At 45.3% G+C, this 17,081-nt stretch overlaps 1 protein-coding gene across 1 annotated transcript; it reads right to left on the bottom strand.

Annotated features, from left to right (window-relative positions):
* Positions 1 to 1,717: 1,717 nt before the first annotated feature.
* syngr1a (synaptogyrin 1a) lies at positions 1,718 to 15,457 on the bottom strand (the record flags this gene model as incomplete). Its single annotated transcript, XM_083976909.1, has 4 exons — positions 1,718 to 1,840; positions 7,499 to 7,644; positions 7,735 to 7,972; positions 15,356 to 15,457. The coding sequence occupies 4 exons, from the start codon at positions 15,455 to 15,457 to the stop codon at positions 1,718 to 1,720; spliced, it is 609 nt and encodes a 202-aa protein (XP_083833035.1).
* Positions 15,458 to 17,081: the final 1,624 nt, after the last annotated feature.

Here is a 17,081-nt window from a genome sequence, read left to right as displayed (position 1 = left end):
AGTGTTACTGATGTTGTCCATATGGATATTGAAATCGCCCAGAAGTACTATGTTTGGAGATAGCGTGGAATTGTGTAGCCCATATGTAGTTATATGGGCTAATATATAATTATATATAATTCAGCAATAAATATTTGATGTTTCAATTTGATTTCGAATCGTGTGGCCCTTCACTCACTTTATCAGAGTCAGTGTGGCCCTCTGGAAAAAATAATTGCCCACCCCTGTGCTATGACTATAGGGGTTATGGCAATGGGCCAATTTGACTAAATGTTGAACCATCCCTTTAATAAAACAAGAAAGATAAAGGTCATCCCTGTCAGTCAGAGTTTGAAATGACTCATATTTTACCTGACAACCTGCTCTTTCATCTTAAACAACAGTTACCTGAGCCAAACTAAACCAATCACAGACTTTGCTCCAAGAGATTCTGACCTACAATGATGTTGTTTTTCTGCTGTAACCCACACACTCCTTCACACAGTGATGCAGATTCACTTGCACGGTCAGGGAGGGGGTGGGTTCACATGATACCGATCACATGACGCTAAAGCCGTCCCTTATTGGTGGAAGTGATGCTGTCGTTTCCCCTACAATAACCACATGACCTGCCTGACTACAGCTAGAGCTCTGTAAAAGAGAGTAGTGACAGCATTGGTCCAATGGCAGCGCCTCCTGGTGGAGGAATATGGGTTTTGCAAAAGAACTGACATCTCTGCATTGTTGGTGAATGAGCAGTGTGGTGTTTTCAATAATTTAAGGACATTTATAGATCACCCACGTTAATAGCATCATTGAGGATCCTTTACAGATAAACATTAAAGCAGAAGTAAGGTGAATGTTTGTGTTAATATAAGTCTTAAATAGTTGTATCTTCCGACAGCAATCACTTCTATAGAGTGTTTGGTCTGAAACACGGGTCTGTCAGTCACTCTGCTCTGCTCTGAGCCCAGGAGAAAACTTTCCTTGTATCCTACAACCTTTATCCAATGAGGAGAGAGAACGGCATAAAGGGGCAGTCCTCTCTGTGTGTGCAGCCAAGGGATGCGCCTGAATGTGGTGACGTAGGGACGAGGACCAATAGATCCATGACGAGGGCGGGGGCTGATAACTCCATCTGCTGACAGGAAGTTACACAAAACCACCGGATCGCTCACTTCTACTTTAACACATAGGCGAGTAAAAAAACAAAAACAAAAAAAAAAACAGTTGTCTACATGAATGTTTCAATCTACATTTTGTAATAAACAAATTATAAGTATAATCTGATATGACCAAGACACCTAAAAACAAAAACACGGCCGTTTTCATCAATTTACCAGCAAGTGGGCAACACACATACATTGGAGTGAATGGGTTTTCTGGGCTCTGCTGCAATACCCACATCCTGCCACTAGGGGCGCAAAACCCTTAAACCCTTAAACCCTTAAACTCTTAAACCCTTAAACCCTTACCACGGGAGTCAATGGTGGTGTCCTTACGCTCCTATTACAGTGCTCTACCTACGGCTACCAAACCCGTGTTGTGCTAACATGCTAACATGCTAACATTACTCCGCCTGTGCTCATGTAATTCCTCTCCTGTGTTTTGGACTCTGATTGGCTGCTACCCAGAGTGCATCGCTGGCCCAGCTAGGCCGCCTGCTCGCCGTCGTGTGGGTGGGCGTGGCCTCTACTCGTCAGTGGGCGTGGCCTCTACTCTTCAGTGGGCGTGGCCTCTACTCTTCAGTGGGCGTGGCCTCGGGGGGGTTCAGCTGGTCGGGGTCTACGTAGTCCTGACTGAAGGTCACGGAGTCGGCGCCCTGTTTGAACCGGTGCAGACCGAGCAGCGCCTGCACCGCCTGCACAGATTCAAAACACAAAACTTTATTTATTAACACACGGGACGATGACGACGTCACAGCTTCTTGTCTGCCGCTGCTTCAACTGGTCGACGTCCGTCTTCACCACCTGACGCTGCCGCCACAGTTTCTACCTGAAGGGTCCTCAGACACTAGTTTTATCTGGGCCAATCACAGTTCAGCTCTGCGTCCCCCAACCAGGAAGTGACTTCAGCCAACCAACACAGCAGGAAAGTAGAACTAGTAGAAACAGGAATAAAAGTGTTTCTATCGTTAATAGCAGAGATTCACCAAAGTTCCTCAGTGACACGGGACACGACTGTCGACCCTGGCAACAACAAGTAGAACAACAACAAGTACTCGGCTAAAACAACAACACATAGACCATATAGACTTTTTTTATTTGGATGATTGGTCGATTCTAACTTCAGCATCTTGTTGGCTGTCACAGAAACACATAAATACATGTCAATGAGTAATTCATCTGTGAATCTGATTTTAAAGGGGACAGATTCTGCTCATCTCTGCTTCTTGACCTGGTACATTGATGTCTAACAGTAATGTTATGGTGCATTTCCACTAGCACGGCTCGGCTCGATACGGCTCGGCACGGCACGGGTCGGCTCGGTTTGGTTGTGTTTCCATTACAACTGAGTATCACTAGTGCCGCCGTGACGTCATTTACACGTCGCCGAGCAACGCTCTAAACTCTGTAAATATATAACTTTAGCAACATTTGAAACATTTTCAGGCGAGAAAGTAGTCGTTTAGATCCACAACGTGTTGAAAATCTGACAAAATACCAGCTGTTTACAATTTTGTTTCAACGAAGTCGGCGTTACTAAAGCTAGCCGTAGTGAGCAACGCACTTCCGGTTATTTTCACAAAATAAAATACCCGTTGCCTTTTATCATAAGGAAAGACATTACGATAGAATTGGTGCTTTTACTTTGTAAACAGGAAGTGAACCTACCCTCGCTGTAGCTAGCTTTAAACCGCCGTTTTGACTGCTCTCGTCCCGTTAACGGCATTTAACCGTTCAATATGCCTTACCGGAGAGTCTACCAGCTCTGAGATCGGCCTGGTTCATTGTAAAACATTTATTTATTGATGTAAATGTGGTGTTTTCTGTGCGTACAGACCCTAAGGCAGTGCTGCTCTTCTGTCTAATCACAAACAAACTTCTGCTACAGCCACAATTGTTAGATTTCATCAATGAGACCAACATTTAAGAGTTTAACCAGCCGGTGGTAAACCTCTAAAAGCCATCGGGGAAGTTAATTAGCGGTCTGTTCTCCTCGGGGTGACGGTGGTAGGCTGGCCGGCGGAGCACGTCAGGAGCCGGGCTGCTGCCTCTGTGATGTCGCGGTCGCTGCTCGGACCTGGAGCTTCACTTCTCCGAAAAACATCGGGGCAAACTTCTAAACAGCCGTCGTTTGGATAAACTAACCGCACATGGGGATCTAAACAGTTACTTTCTCGCATGAAAAAATATTAAAACTTAATAAAGTCACGTAATAACAGAGCCAGTCTAAATATTAGAAATTCTCTGGTAATAACAGGCTTCAGGCTTCAGCAGGAACATTTCTGTTGTCGGTCGTCGCTTCCAGTGACGACACTCATCGGCCAATCAGTGGAAGGCATTCGGCTGACGTCACGTTTTAGTAACGCTTCGGCTCGCTTGGAACCAGGGCTGAGGTGATACCAAAAATGTACCCGGTTGCAGGTACTGCGTGCTAGTACCGAGCCGAACCGTGCTAGTGGAAATGCGCCATTAGTAACGTGCTTTGGTCAGAAAAACAGCTGGTTCTCTACACACCAGTTTCACAGCCCTGCTCTAAACGGTCGGTTTAGAAGCTTAGCTCTGGTAGCTGAGGTAACCATGGTAACCACGGGAGCGAGGGCTTGAATATTTAAATCACCCGGCTTGTGATGTAATAACCCGGGTGAAATTAAAACGGCTTGTTAAGAGACACATTTTCTGACTATGGCAGTTTACAAAATGTTGACGTAGTTTTCAAAACTTACATTTAACAGGTGAGGAGGCAAATACACACTAAAGCTATGAAAAAGTGAGTTTTGCATAATATGTCCCCTTTAATACATTAGTTTTTCATTATAATGTGTCTTAAAAACTTAAAACATAATGAAGACTGCAGTGACCTCACAGAGTCAGCAGAGGGCAGCATACACTCACACACACACACACACACACACACACACACGCACACACACACACACACACACACAGTCAACTGTTCATGTCTTTAATCTTTACACTACGACATCATCAAACATCACGACATCACAGGAACAACGTGAGGTTTTCAGCTGCAACATCTGAGGATGAAACTAGTGTCACTTTATCACCATGGCAACAGGAAGGCACTTGACAGACACTTAGATAAACCAATCAGAGTCCAGACTGAACAATCCTTTGCTGTGTCTCAACTTGAATTCTTCCGTACTTAAGCTGCGTTCAAGACAACGCGGAAGTCGGAAAAAAAGAGTTGAGCTCCGAGTTGTAAAAAATGAGTTGAACGGCGTCGAACTCTGAAATTACAGGTGGGAAACTCGGGTATCAAATCAGAGCTCCGACTTTCTGACTTGACGTCACGACAACATCAAAACATGGCGTCATGCCCTCGTCTTAAACGGAGAGAATTTAGACATTTGAAGTTCTTTGTTGAGGTTTGAATGCATATATTTTTGTGTATTATTGCAGATGCTTCTATGAAATACGTTTATATTAAGCTGTGATTGTTGTATGGTGTGAAGTTGTGTTTCCTCGTATGTGATGGAAATAAGGTTTAACTGTTATCAAGGCTGTAACATTCTATGTGCACTCATCTGCAGCGTCTCCTCTCCTCCAGAATAAACATCATTTACTGCTGCAGTGATTTTTACTATTCAGCTGTGAGCCACAATACGACAAACTTCCTTCAGGTAGCCAGGTTTTTTTTTCTCCCGAGTTCCTGCAGCGTGAACGCAATGATGTCGGAAGTCGGAAATTTCTGAGTTGGGAATCCCGACCCTTGGAGTTGTTGTGAACGCAGCATTACACTAACTGTTTTGAGTGTGTAAGTGTGTCTCGGTGTGTTAAAACACGGTGTGAGAACCAGGATGGTTTCTCTCATAACGGCCTAAGAGTCGAGTGTGCAACGATGGACACTTCACACGCCGTCTTGGCTACGTAGCGGGATATAACAGCATGTAAATCAACAGACCAGAAGGCCAATGCCAATGTTTTCTGCCGAGTAAGAGAAGCCGACTGACGCTGATGTGGCGGCTGCATTACCTCCACCTCGCGTTAAACAGGTGGCGCACACGAGACAAAAAATAAAATGAAGTAAGGCATTCCTAACGGCTGAAATGACAAACAGAACGAGCCGGTAGATGTGTTGACGGGCGACAGGAGCGTCCACAAAAAAGAAGATGTTGTCAACCGTTCACAACGACAGGATTAGATCTGAGACAGTCAGTACGTTTACATGCAGCTTCATCCAGCTCGGCTCAAAATTCGATTTTGGCGTAAAGTCGGACTTCTGTCCTTGTCTCAGTTTACATGCAACTGAGAAAACCGAATAACTGACGGGTCCATCGCCCCCTCATGCGGCGTCACCCGTTGTTTCAGCAGGTTAATACGCCGCCTGTCCTGTTGACTTCTCTGTCACTTCATAAAAAACTGAATATAAACAACTTAGTAGCTTAATAATAAATTCTCAACTGCAGTTCCTGACCAGACGCACCAGTCTGGGCCGGATTCGCGCTGAGAATAGGATACGGGCTTCCTTTTTCCTCTCTCTCTCTTTTTTAAAATAAAACCCTCTTGCTGGTGGCGCTGTGTGAAATGCATTGAATCGGTGCTGACGTTGGGTTTTTTTCTTTACTTTGCCGGGTTCAGGCGGCTTCTCTGCTCCACTTGGTGCCGTCTCTACTGTTGTGGAGCAGCGCACATGCATTGTCCAGTTCTACTCCGACTAAGGTGTTTACATGACGGAGAAAATCAAATTCCAATCGCATTATCTGGGTGTCTTAATCAAATCCAACTCTGATTCCAGTCGGACTAAGGTGTTTACCTGCACTTCAGTTGTCCAGTTCTAGTCGGATTAAGGCAATAATTTGTTTTTTTCAAGTGTCATGTAAACGTAGTGAGTGACTGTAGAAACTCACCCACTATGACGTAAGAACAGAGAGTCGATAGTAAACTACATGGAAGGATTCACACTGAGACACAGCAGCTGGAGAGAAGAGAAGTTAGGAGTGTGTGTGTGTGTGTGTGTGTGTGTGTGTGTGTGTGTGTGTGTGTGTGTGTGTGTGTGTGTGTGTGTGTGTGTGTGTGTGCGTGCGTGTGTGCGTGTGTGTGTGTGTGTTTCAGGCAAGTGGAGGGCTGAATAGTTTGTTGTATTCTTCTTCGAATGAGACTCTCTTCAGACGCTCCAACGACAGCAGAGTGAGACCTCCCTACACAACAACAACAACAACAACAACAACAACAACAACAACAACACACAAAGATACACAACACACATTTTTCACAACAACACAAACACACAAAAAACAAAGAAAGAGAAATAACCACGTTTAAGACCTTTGGATGAACATTTTAATCTCCAACAAGTTTCAAATTATTAGGAGTCGAGAACTGACTGTAAGAGAACATTAGTTGTGTTTCCATCCACCTTCTTTTATTCACATTTTCAAAAATTACGAATAAATACTTGGATGGAAACGCCAGAAATTCGAAAAAAGGCAGTAAATGCGCATCAAAGTTTTTACACTTTGGGGGCGGTGGATTTGTCAGTGTATCGATTAAATGAAAATGTGACTTTTTGTGATGGAAACAGATGATGTGAATGTGTGAGGCAGAGTTTGTGGGTGAAGAGTTTGTGGGTTTAGTTTATGACGGTTAAGACGATACAAACACACGCCGTAACATCGTATATGTTATGTAACGTTTTCCACCGCTCCGTATTGATGTTTCACCGGCTTTGTATGTAAACAGATGCACATGGAGGAGAGGAGCGTCACCAGAACAGACTGTCACAGTTCTACTGTCTCTCTGTGTAAATATCTCATGTTACAACATGAAAACCTGAAGTGCAGCCGATATGTACAGTATTTTCTTTTAACATGTAGCTGGTGCGGCTTATACAGGTGCGTCTATAGTCCGGAAAGTACGTAAATTGTCCATGATGCTGAGTGTCAGCTGAGTGTCAGCTGTTGTCATGGATACATTCTCTCTTATGACGTAATCTCACGGCGCACCACTCCTCCTCTCCCAATAATTGCAAAACACTAATGAATGGAAACGGTCATAAATTCTCATTTGCTTTTTGCGCATTTTCACAAAATCCGCTCTTAAATACGATCCATTTGGATGGAAACCCAGTTAGAGACGGTTAGAGAACAGACTGTTGAGTCATGCTCAGGTGATGGTTGTGGTTGTTGTTTTTAGAGCTGCTGTCGAGTCGTGGTCAGGGTTTATCAGGGTGAGGTCAGGTGATGGTTGTGGTTGTTTTTTAGAGCTGCTGTCGAGTCGTGGTCAGGGTTTATCAGGGTGAGGTCAGGTGGTGGTTGTGGTTGTTTTTTAGAGCTGCTGTCGAGTCGTGGTCAGGGTTTATCAGGGTGAGGTCAGGTGGTGGTTGTGATACTCACCCAGGTGAAGACAGAGAAGAAGGAGAAGACGACGGCAGCTCGAGCAGCGTCGGCTCCTTCGTCCAGAGGGTTGTCCTCCTCTTTAGAGACCTGCCACTGGTTGGCCAGGAAGCAGAAGCCCACGAACCAGACCAGAGACCAGAAGGCTGCAGAGTACACACAGTACACACAGTACACGGGTCGTTACTACACTCAGAGAACACAGAGTACACACTGTGGTTATGTAAAGGTCTCACCTGAGACTCCGATGTCGGCCATGACGGCCTTCTTCCTGTCCTTCACGCCGCTGATTTGTGGGAAATAAACGTCCAGCGCTAGGAAAGCAGCGCTGCAGAGAAAACACAGCGTTCCCATGGCAACAGCATAGTTGCAAGCGTTCTGGTTGCGGTTGAAGATGCAGTACTCCTCCACCTCCTCGGGCCGGTTAATGTACCCCTCGTTAGCGACGCAGCCCAGGATCACAATGGAGAAGATCTGACAACAAAGGAGAACATTAGCTCAATGCTAACAATCATTCATTCATTCATTAGTTTATTTGTAATGGGACTCTGCATATTCATGAACATACAAAAAATAATAATTTGTTGTAAATATGCCAGATTTTGCACAAGAGCAAAGTGCATTAGTAATGGTTCAAAAATGTTTTCAAGCTGTCAGTTTTAAATATATTTGAGTAGACTTCAGACTTTCAATTTCTTCATACTGATTTTCAACAATTCAAGTAATTTCCAACCATTTCATATTCTTCATATTTTTTCATCTCTTCAAGATTGCTTCTTCAGTTTCTTCTCTTAATTCAGCATTGTTTCAACAATTTATTCAGCTCATTCAGCTTCCAGCTTTCAGCATTCACCCGTATTTCCTTCAGGAAATGCATTCTCTAGTTTCCATCTGCAGTCCCATGGTCCATAAATAAAATTACAATTAGACAAAGACAAAACAATAATACAATACACCTGCATCAGTCAGAAGGAACCAAAGCGGTGAGATATTAAAGTAGTGGGGCGGATTAGCTCAATATATCACAACACTCGTTCATTTTGTGATAAATCTGGTAGATGTCTTGGTGAATATGTTTCAAACAAATCTGGATATTGGGCCACCACAAAAGAGCCCTCTAGTGGCCGTCGCAGCCATTTAATATGGGAATAAATTAATGATGAATAAAAACTGCCCTTTTAATAGTGCCAGTTAGTGATGTATTGTGTGTTGTTGGAAAGCCTGATTAGTCTCTTTTACAGCTTGTAAGGATCATGCATTCATGGAATGAGCAACAGGGTTAACCCTAACTCTAACTTGTGGGTAGCGCCCCCCCCCCCCCCCCCCCCCCCCCCCCCCCCTATAAATGTGCATCCCCTGCAGTATTCTCCTGTTGGTATTTCACTCTGGTTCTGGTGCTTGGTGGATTCAATGATTGATCTTACAGTAATAAGGAGAAAAAAAATGCATATTGGCAATTTTTACACTTTATTCATTTTTATGAATAAAGTGGTTAACGTAGTTATTCATTTTTATGAATAAAGTGGTTAACGTAGTTATTCATTTTTATGAATAAAGTGCATGGAGTAAAGTGCCTACTGTTGTAAATAAGATAAAAAGAAAGATAGGCAAAAATTACATAAAATTAAATTACCCTTAATGTTGACAGAGCTGGTTTTGACTGAACCATGTTTTTAGCTGTTTCTTAAAGGGATAGTTCAACATTTTGGCAAATTGGCCCATTGCCATAATCCCTATAGTCATAGCAGTAGGTTCGTTACCTTTATTTGTCGGTGTAAGCTATTTTTAGAACGGAGGAGCGGAGCGGCAGGCTGTTCAGAGCTACACTATGGAGGCTAATGGAATTTCTTGGTTTCCCTCATCAAACTCATCAAATACAAAATCCCAAAACTCCAAAACGCTTTCGTGGACAAGTTGTGAGCTGCACAATCACCACGCTATGAGATAATAATGGAACGTTACGAGACAGAGTTGTTTTAGAGGTAAATTCATGCAAAACCGCTGATGCGCGTTGCGTTCAGGGACAGTTTTTCAGCAAGCAGACTCTGTATTTACCTCGAAAACGGCTCCGTTTCGTAACGTTCCATTATTATCTCATAGCGTGGTGAATGTGCAGCTCACAACTTGTCCACGAAAGCGTTTTGGAGTTTTGGGATTTTGTATTTGATGAGTTTGATGAGGGAAACCAAGAAATTCCATTAGCCTCCATAGTGTAGCTCTGAACAGCCTGCCGCTCCGCTCCTCCGTTCTAAAAACAGCTTACACCGACAAATAAAGGTAACGAACCTACTGCTATGACTATAGCGATTATGGCAATGGGCCAATTTGCCAAAATGTTGAACTATCCCTTTAAATGTGACGTATGTTGTTCTTTCTCTTCTGACCAGCGGCCGCGTGTTCCATGTTGAGAACCATGAAAATGCCATAAAACTTCTGTACAAATGTTGTTTTCCTAAACTGAACCTACACTTGTTCCTGCAGTGGATCCAAGTGCTGAGGTGGAGATGAAGGCTGTTATAGGTCAGACTGTGTGGGCTTCTGTCAGCCAATCACAGCATGGCTTTTAGCTCTGAAACAGCTGAGCCGAAAACCAAGACAACGACAGAGAGGGAGGGGGGGGGGGCGTCTGTATGAGGTCACTGACTGTGAGTGATGTCACTGGGTAAATCATATTCATTAAATCGTCCAATCAGGGCAGTCTTCTCCTCTCCAAACTGTCCAATCAGAGCAGCAGCAACGTTTAACAGTGAGGTTTTGTTTGAGAAGTCTTGTGTTGAACCTCAGGAATGTTAACACCAGTCTCATGACTCACACACACACACACACACACACACACACACACACACACACACACACACACACACACACACACACACACACACACACACACACACACACACACACACACCTGCTGTTTACTGTGAACTTAAAGGGATAGATCACTCAAAATTGAAATTTCAATTCCTCCTCTCTGAAACTTCTCCCAGCCCTTAGTCCACATGAGGGAGAGTCGGGGGCTCGTGCATGCTGATTGGCTGCAGTGAGTGTGAAGCTGTTAGCCCTGTTAGCCTGTTAGCTATGCAACAGACCAGAGTGTGTGAATGTGTTGTTCCTGTGTGCGACTGACCCGATGATCAGCTGATGTTCCTTCTGTCTCTGTTGCTAAAGAAACAACATGTGAGCCTATCTGAAGCTCCCGTGACGCCTCTTTAAAACCACAGTGGACGTTTTCATACCTGTCCCAAAGCATGATGGGATATTGACTTTGGTGTTGCAACTTCTTTATAAATGTTCAAAGAATAGTTCATCCAAAGTTGAAATGTCCCTCGTCATCTCCTCCCCCTCATGTGGACTAAGGGCTGGGAGAAGTTTCAGAGTCCTCCGTGGCTTCTCTGAGTTACAGGGGGTCTCGGCGTAGCAGTGCATGTCTATATGACGGTTGCAAATGGATACCAACTGTCTTCATAACAAAAAGACACACCAAAAAACATCCAGATACCTCCATGCTGCTTGTATGTAATGTCCCTCTTGTACTGAAGCCCCAACATGAGAAATTGTTCCGAAAACAATTAAATAAGTCTATAATTCAAGCTTGTTTTGTAGCGGAAGCTTCTCGAAGCTCCTCTTCCTGGTCCGTCCAAATCTCGCGAGAGATGTTTTTTGGTGTGTCTTTTTGTTACGAAGACAGTTGGTATCCATTTGCAACCGTCATATGGACATGCACTGCTACGCCGAGACCCCCTGTAACTCAGAGAAGCCACGGAGGACTCTGAAACTTCTCCCAGCCCTTAGTCCACATGAGGGGGAGGAGATGATGAGGGAAATTTCAACTTTGGATGAACTATTCTTTGAACATTTATGAAGAAGTTGCAACACCAAAGTCAATATCCCATCATGCTTTGGGACAGGTATGAAAACGTCCACTGTGGTTTTAAAGAGGCGTCACGGGAGCTTCAGATAGGCTCACATGTTGTTTCTATAGCAACAGAGAGTGAAGGAACATCAGCTGATCATCGGGTCAGTCGCACACAGGAACAACACATTCACACACTCTGGTCTGTTGCATAGCTAACAGGCTAGCAGGGCTAACAGCTTCACACTCACTGCAGCCAATCAGCATGCACGAGCCCCGACTCTCTGCTGATTGGATCATTTCATTAAAGTTAAGAACAAACAGTATTTTCCTCTTTCTGATTGGCTGAATCTTGGAGAACATGGACAAATCACAGTGGGAAGCTGCTGCTCAGCATGAATGTGATCAATAGTGTAAAGTTCTTCAAGTCCATTTAACAAACTGTGTGTGACGTGAATGTGGAGTCAGGCTCCGCCCACACAGGTGTTTACCTATTGGCCTGCTCACCTGACTGGTCACCTGACTGGTCACCTGACTGGTCACTGTGGTGTTTTAATGGGAAACAAGGAGAGAGAGAGAGAGCCGGAGACAGACACCGCTGGAATGGGCTCTTTGCACAGCTCCACTACTTCCTGAACTTAATGCTGCTCCTTCATTTCCTGTTTCACATTATTGGACAAACTGATTAGGCACACACCTGGATTAATCAGTTTGACCAGTTCCTGAAGGATCTGGTGTTGGAGTGGACTCAGTATTAGGTCCAAAGCTCAGAGTTACTTTACTTTATTCAGCTCCAAAGATAAATTCATCCAACTGGTTCTTTCTTGTTCTGCTTTCTAGCTTTTCTGTAAATTCAGCCTTTGTCCAAATCTCCTCCAAACAGTCTGAACGTGTCAACGTTCAAGATTGGGTTCGGGAACCAGAACCTGCACAGAGTCCTGCAAATGTGAAACCACTAACAATGAATGTTGCACAGTGCTGTTCCTCAACGCATCCTGTGGACTCAGCATCAGTCAAATACAATGGCCCAATTCCAATCCTACCCCTCACGGACTCACTGACTTAGAGGCGCGTTCACAGGAAGTCTGTGAGTGTGTGAGGGCTGTTCCGTTGTCAGATCATCAAGTCAGTGAGTCAGTGAATGAGCCCTTACTGCCCCCTTACCGTAAGTCAGCACCGATGCTGACTTTGGGCAAGAAAATTACCCACAGTTCATAGCGTTGTGAAGTCAAACACATGGGATGCCGTTGGAACGCGAGTGTTAAAAAAAAAAAGTAAATTACCACACGTAGTCAGAGAGAGCTCCGCCGCTCTCTTTATTGTTAAAGGGCAACTTCGGTTTTTTTCAACCTGGGTCCTATTTTCATATGTTTTTATGTATATGTGAGTGATGGATAACATTTTTATTGAGGTCGCTCCAGTATTGAGCCCGGCCGGCAGCCGGCAGACAGCCTGCAGCCTAACTAACGCTCTTATATGGGGCAAGTGGCTCCCGTCAAAGTTCGCCGTATAAACGGTCATTTCTTTCAAACTGGCGGGCTCAGATAGTCACAATAAGTGTCCAGCAACATACTAGAGAGGAGAAGTGAATGAAATTGCCTTTACCTGTTGCTGGAGGTCGCTGTTTATTGTGATCTGAGTCTGTCAACAGGCGAGAAATCTCATTCTGAAATCTCGCTATAACTCGCGATAAGACACCGGTTGGGATTAGTACGTAGTAGTTAGTCTGCCTGGCAACAGTAGCCTACCGTATTGACCTGAGGTGAAGACCTGGTGAAGCCACGAGTGATTTTTCTGTTAGACACTGTGAAGCAATGGTTCGTCTGTGCGCATTTCCGAATTGTGCCAACAAAAGGGGCTACTCTTCGCGCAGCTTTCACAGACTCCCTTATTCCGACACGGACACGCTAAAGTTATGGCTAGCTGTGCTACAAATGGATGCTAACACTCCTGTCGATGCACTGCGCCGTGCCGATCACAGGGTCTGCAGTGCCCACTTTGACCAAGATGACTACTGCCAGTCAAAGAAGAGACCAAATCCGAAGCACCTTTATCTGAAGAAAAGTGCAGTCCCGAGATGGGAGACACCAGCTGCAGGCAGAGTGGAGGTAATGTGACAGCGACCTCCAGCAACAGGTAAAGGCAATTTCATTCACTTCTCCTCTCTAGTATGTTGCTGGACACTTATTGTGACTATCTGAGCCCGCCAGTTTGAAAGAAATGACCGTTTATACGGCGAACTTTGACGGGAGCCACTTGCCCCATATAAGAGCGTTAGTTAGGCTGCCGGCTGCCGGCCGGGCTCAATACTGGAGCGACCTCAATAAAAATGTTATCCATCACTCACATATACATAAAAACATATGAAAATAGGACCCAGGTTGAAAAAAACCGAAGTTGCCCTTTAATGGACAGGAGCCAAAAAAAATAAATAAATAAAAAGAAAAGAGTAAGTTTCTTGTCAGTATTAACGTGCAGTTTGTGATTATTGATGATGATTTGATCAGATCTGATCCAGGAATATTTTGTTTTGAGTCCGTTCCCCTCACACACATTGTGCATATTGAAAGTACAGTAAATTATCGGTCCAAGGGCGGAGTTAAAAACATTTTGTTGTCAAGGTAACGTGTGGTGAGAGTGGGTAAGTGCTGTTCCATTCATGTTTACAGCATCTGGACCCTCACACACTCTCACACTCTGTCACTTACAGCTGACGTCACTTAAGTCAGTGAGGGTTCAGGGCTTGAGTCTTCAGGGGGCGGATTGGAATTGGGCCTACGTGACTCAAAACAAAGATGGCCGCCCAGCAGCTCCCCTAGGGGGAAGCGTATCTATGTTCCTCGGGTCCTGTGTTCCCCGATCAGGGAATATAGGACCCTCTTTTTGAAAAAAGGGTCCTATGTTCCCCACAACATACCGGGGAACATAGGACCCTTTTTCAGAAAAAGGGTCCTATGTTCCCCACTGTTGCTGGTCGATGGACTCTCTCTCTCTATCTGGCCTGTCTAGCCTCTACCTGGTCTTTTTTACTAAACTAAACCAACTCCTTTCTTCATTGCCTAAACCCAACCAATGGGACAATTACACTTCTCACTCAAAGTCACAACTCAACTTCTCACTCAAAAATAGGCAAAAATCTGCCAGGTCACTCACAACTCCACTTCCAGATATGGGTACAAAAATGGGTACAAAAAGCGGGAACATAGGACCCTTTTTTAGAAAAAGGGTTCTATGTTCCCCGGTCCCAAACAAAGTGGGGAACATTGGACCCGGGGAACATAGGGATGACCCTCTATCGGGGACCGGTGTTCACCATAGACGGTATAAAGCACGGACGTAGCACAGTGACGTCACCCACTGTTTTGGGGAGGGGTCTGTTTTGTGATCCTACTACGGACATTTGAACTGCGCCATCTTGGATATTAGTGGGAGTCTACTTACCATATTTGGAGGAGAGGCGGTAACTCTACGGGTCAGAACCCGCCCACTGAATGCTAAGCTAACCAGCTAGCTGTTGGTAACCGTCCGTGGACCTGTCACTCAACGTAACCACGCCCCCATTTATGTACGAATTTTAAGCCCCACAGTGTTCAAAGAGGTGCAAACTATCAGTAGAGACCAAAAAAAAAGTATTTTAAGCTGTAAAGTCTATTTTAACACGGGGGTCAATGGAGAACTGGTCTCTTCTGGTCCCAGCCCCCAGTGGCCGCCGGAGAACTGCAGTTTTTCGAACGCGGAAGTGGTTTTCACTTGTAGAACCCACAACTCCCCCCCCCCTTGGTGTTAACTTAACTTGGGAGGGGTCAACTATGACTCCCAAGGTGCATTACTCCTACAAACAGCCAATCACAAACCAGAATGAAGCCGTTGAGTTTTGACTCTAGAGTGTTCAACACAACAGCTTAGGCTCATGGGTAATGTAGTCCTCATCCAGCAAACACAGAAATAATGTGAGTCTACACCTGCACACACCTGTGACATCATCATTACATCATCACACTCACCCAGCAGAGGATCCTCACCACAGTCTGAGGTTGTCTGATGAAGGTCAGTGGGTCAAAGGCTCCGCCCGCCTTCCCCGCCCCGTACGCCTGGAAACCATCCATCGACCCACTTCCTGTCCCCCAGACCAGTTCTCACCAGTCAGGACCAGTTCTCACCAGTCAGGACCAGTTCAGCCCAGTTAGGTCCAGTTCTCACCAGTCAGGACCAGTTCAGCCCAGTTAGGTCCACTTTAACCCCCTCCCCCTTCTCAGTCCACTGAGATTAAAGTCAGACAAGTTGGTCCCAGCTCATGTGGTCCAGTTGGTCCAGTTGATCCAGTTGGTCCAGTTGAGCCAGTTGGTCCAGTTGGTTCAGTTGATTCAGTTGGTCCAGTTGATCCAGTTGGTCCAGTTGAGCCAGTTGGTCCAGTTGGTTCAGTTGATTCAGTTGGTCCAGTTGATCCAGTTGGTCCAGTTGGTTCAGTTGGTCCAGTTGGTCCAGTTGGTTCAGTTGATTCAGTTGGTCCAGTTGATCCAGTTGGTCCAGTTGGTTCAGTTGGTCCAGTAGGTTCAGTTGGTCCAGTTGGTTCAGTTGGTCCAGTTGGTCCAGTTGGTCCAGTTGGTCCAGTTGGTCCAGTAGGTTCAGTAGGTTCAGTTGGTCCAGTTGGTCCAGTAGGTTCAGCCCGTGTGGTTGAGTGTGTGTGGTTGAGTGTGTGTCTTCTTCTGTGCAGTTATAAACTGCTCTGTAATCTGCTCTAATCCTCCTCATCCTCCTGAGGCTCTGGGGGTTTAACTCCCTGAGCTTCGTCTCACAGGCTGAGACCTTCCTCCAACCCGCTCAGCCAATCCCGTGCCTCCATCGGTTTTAACCCTCTTCATGTTGGAATGCTGTTGTCCAACCACACGGCAGTGGGCGGAGCCACCGCCCGAGAGGAGGCGCTGCCTGAGAGGCAGAACTCGGGGAAAACAACCCTCAACTCTGACTCTTTGTCTGAATCTTGAGTCAACACAAGTAATAAAAACACACACAGTGCTGCTGCTCTCAGACAGGAAGTGATGTAATACACAGAAACACCAAAATGTGTGTGTGTGTGTGTGTGTGTGTGTGTGTGTGTGTGTGTGTGTGTGTGTGTGTGTGTGTGTTGGTTGGGGGGGGTGGGGGGGTGGGGGGGTTAGGGTCATCTAATCAATAACTGAAGAGGAGGAAGTGATCGGCCTCAGATCCACCAGGAACAAACACACTTCTGTCTTCACACAGTCGTCATGTGATCAAGTCCACATCATGGGACACAGTGTGTGTGTGTGTGTGTGTGTGTGTGTGTGTCTGTGTGTGTGTGTGGGCCTGTCCCATGTCTCCACACTTGGCTCAGTGCGCTTGGTTACCACACTTTGGTGACGTTTAGCCGGCGGAACGTATATTTACATATAGTGTGCAGCATGGATCAAGTGGCCAAGCGTGTGGGGAGAGATTTAAAAGCAATCGGGACACACTTGACAAGTGCAGCCTGTGGCACACTAACACAACTACGACACACACACACACACACATACAGCACAGCAACAGTTTTAATAACCAGTGCTGCTGGATCACAGTCTCATCTACTCCTAAAGTGTCTCTATCAAATCATAAATGTTTAAGCCCAACTCCGTAAGTAAATAAAACAAACAAGAAAAACGAAAAACATAAAAGATCCAGATCAGGTCCAGATCGCGTCGGTCGGTCCAGGACCACATCTGTACGTCTAAC

The sequence above is a fragment of the Trachurus trachurus genome (assembly GCF_905171665.1).
Source record: "Trachurus trachurus genome assembly, chromosome: 8".
Taxonomy (NCBI): Eukaryota; Metazoa; Chordata; class Actinopteri; order Carangiformes; family Carangidae; genus Trachurus; species Trachurus trachurus.
The sequence above is the reverse complement of the archived record's forward strand: the minus strand, read 5'-3'. Positions and strand labels throughout refer to the sequence as shown.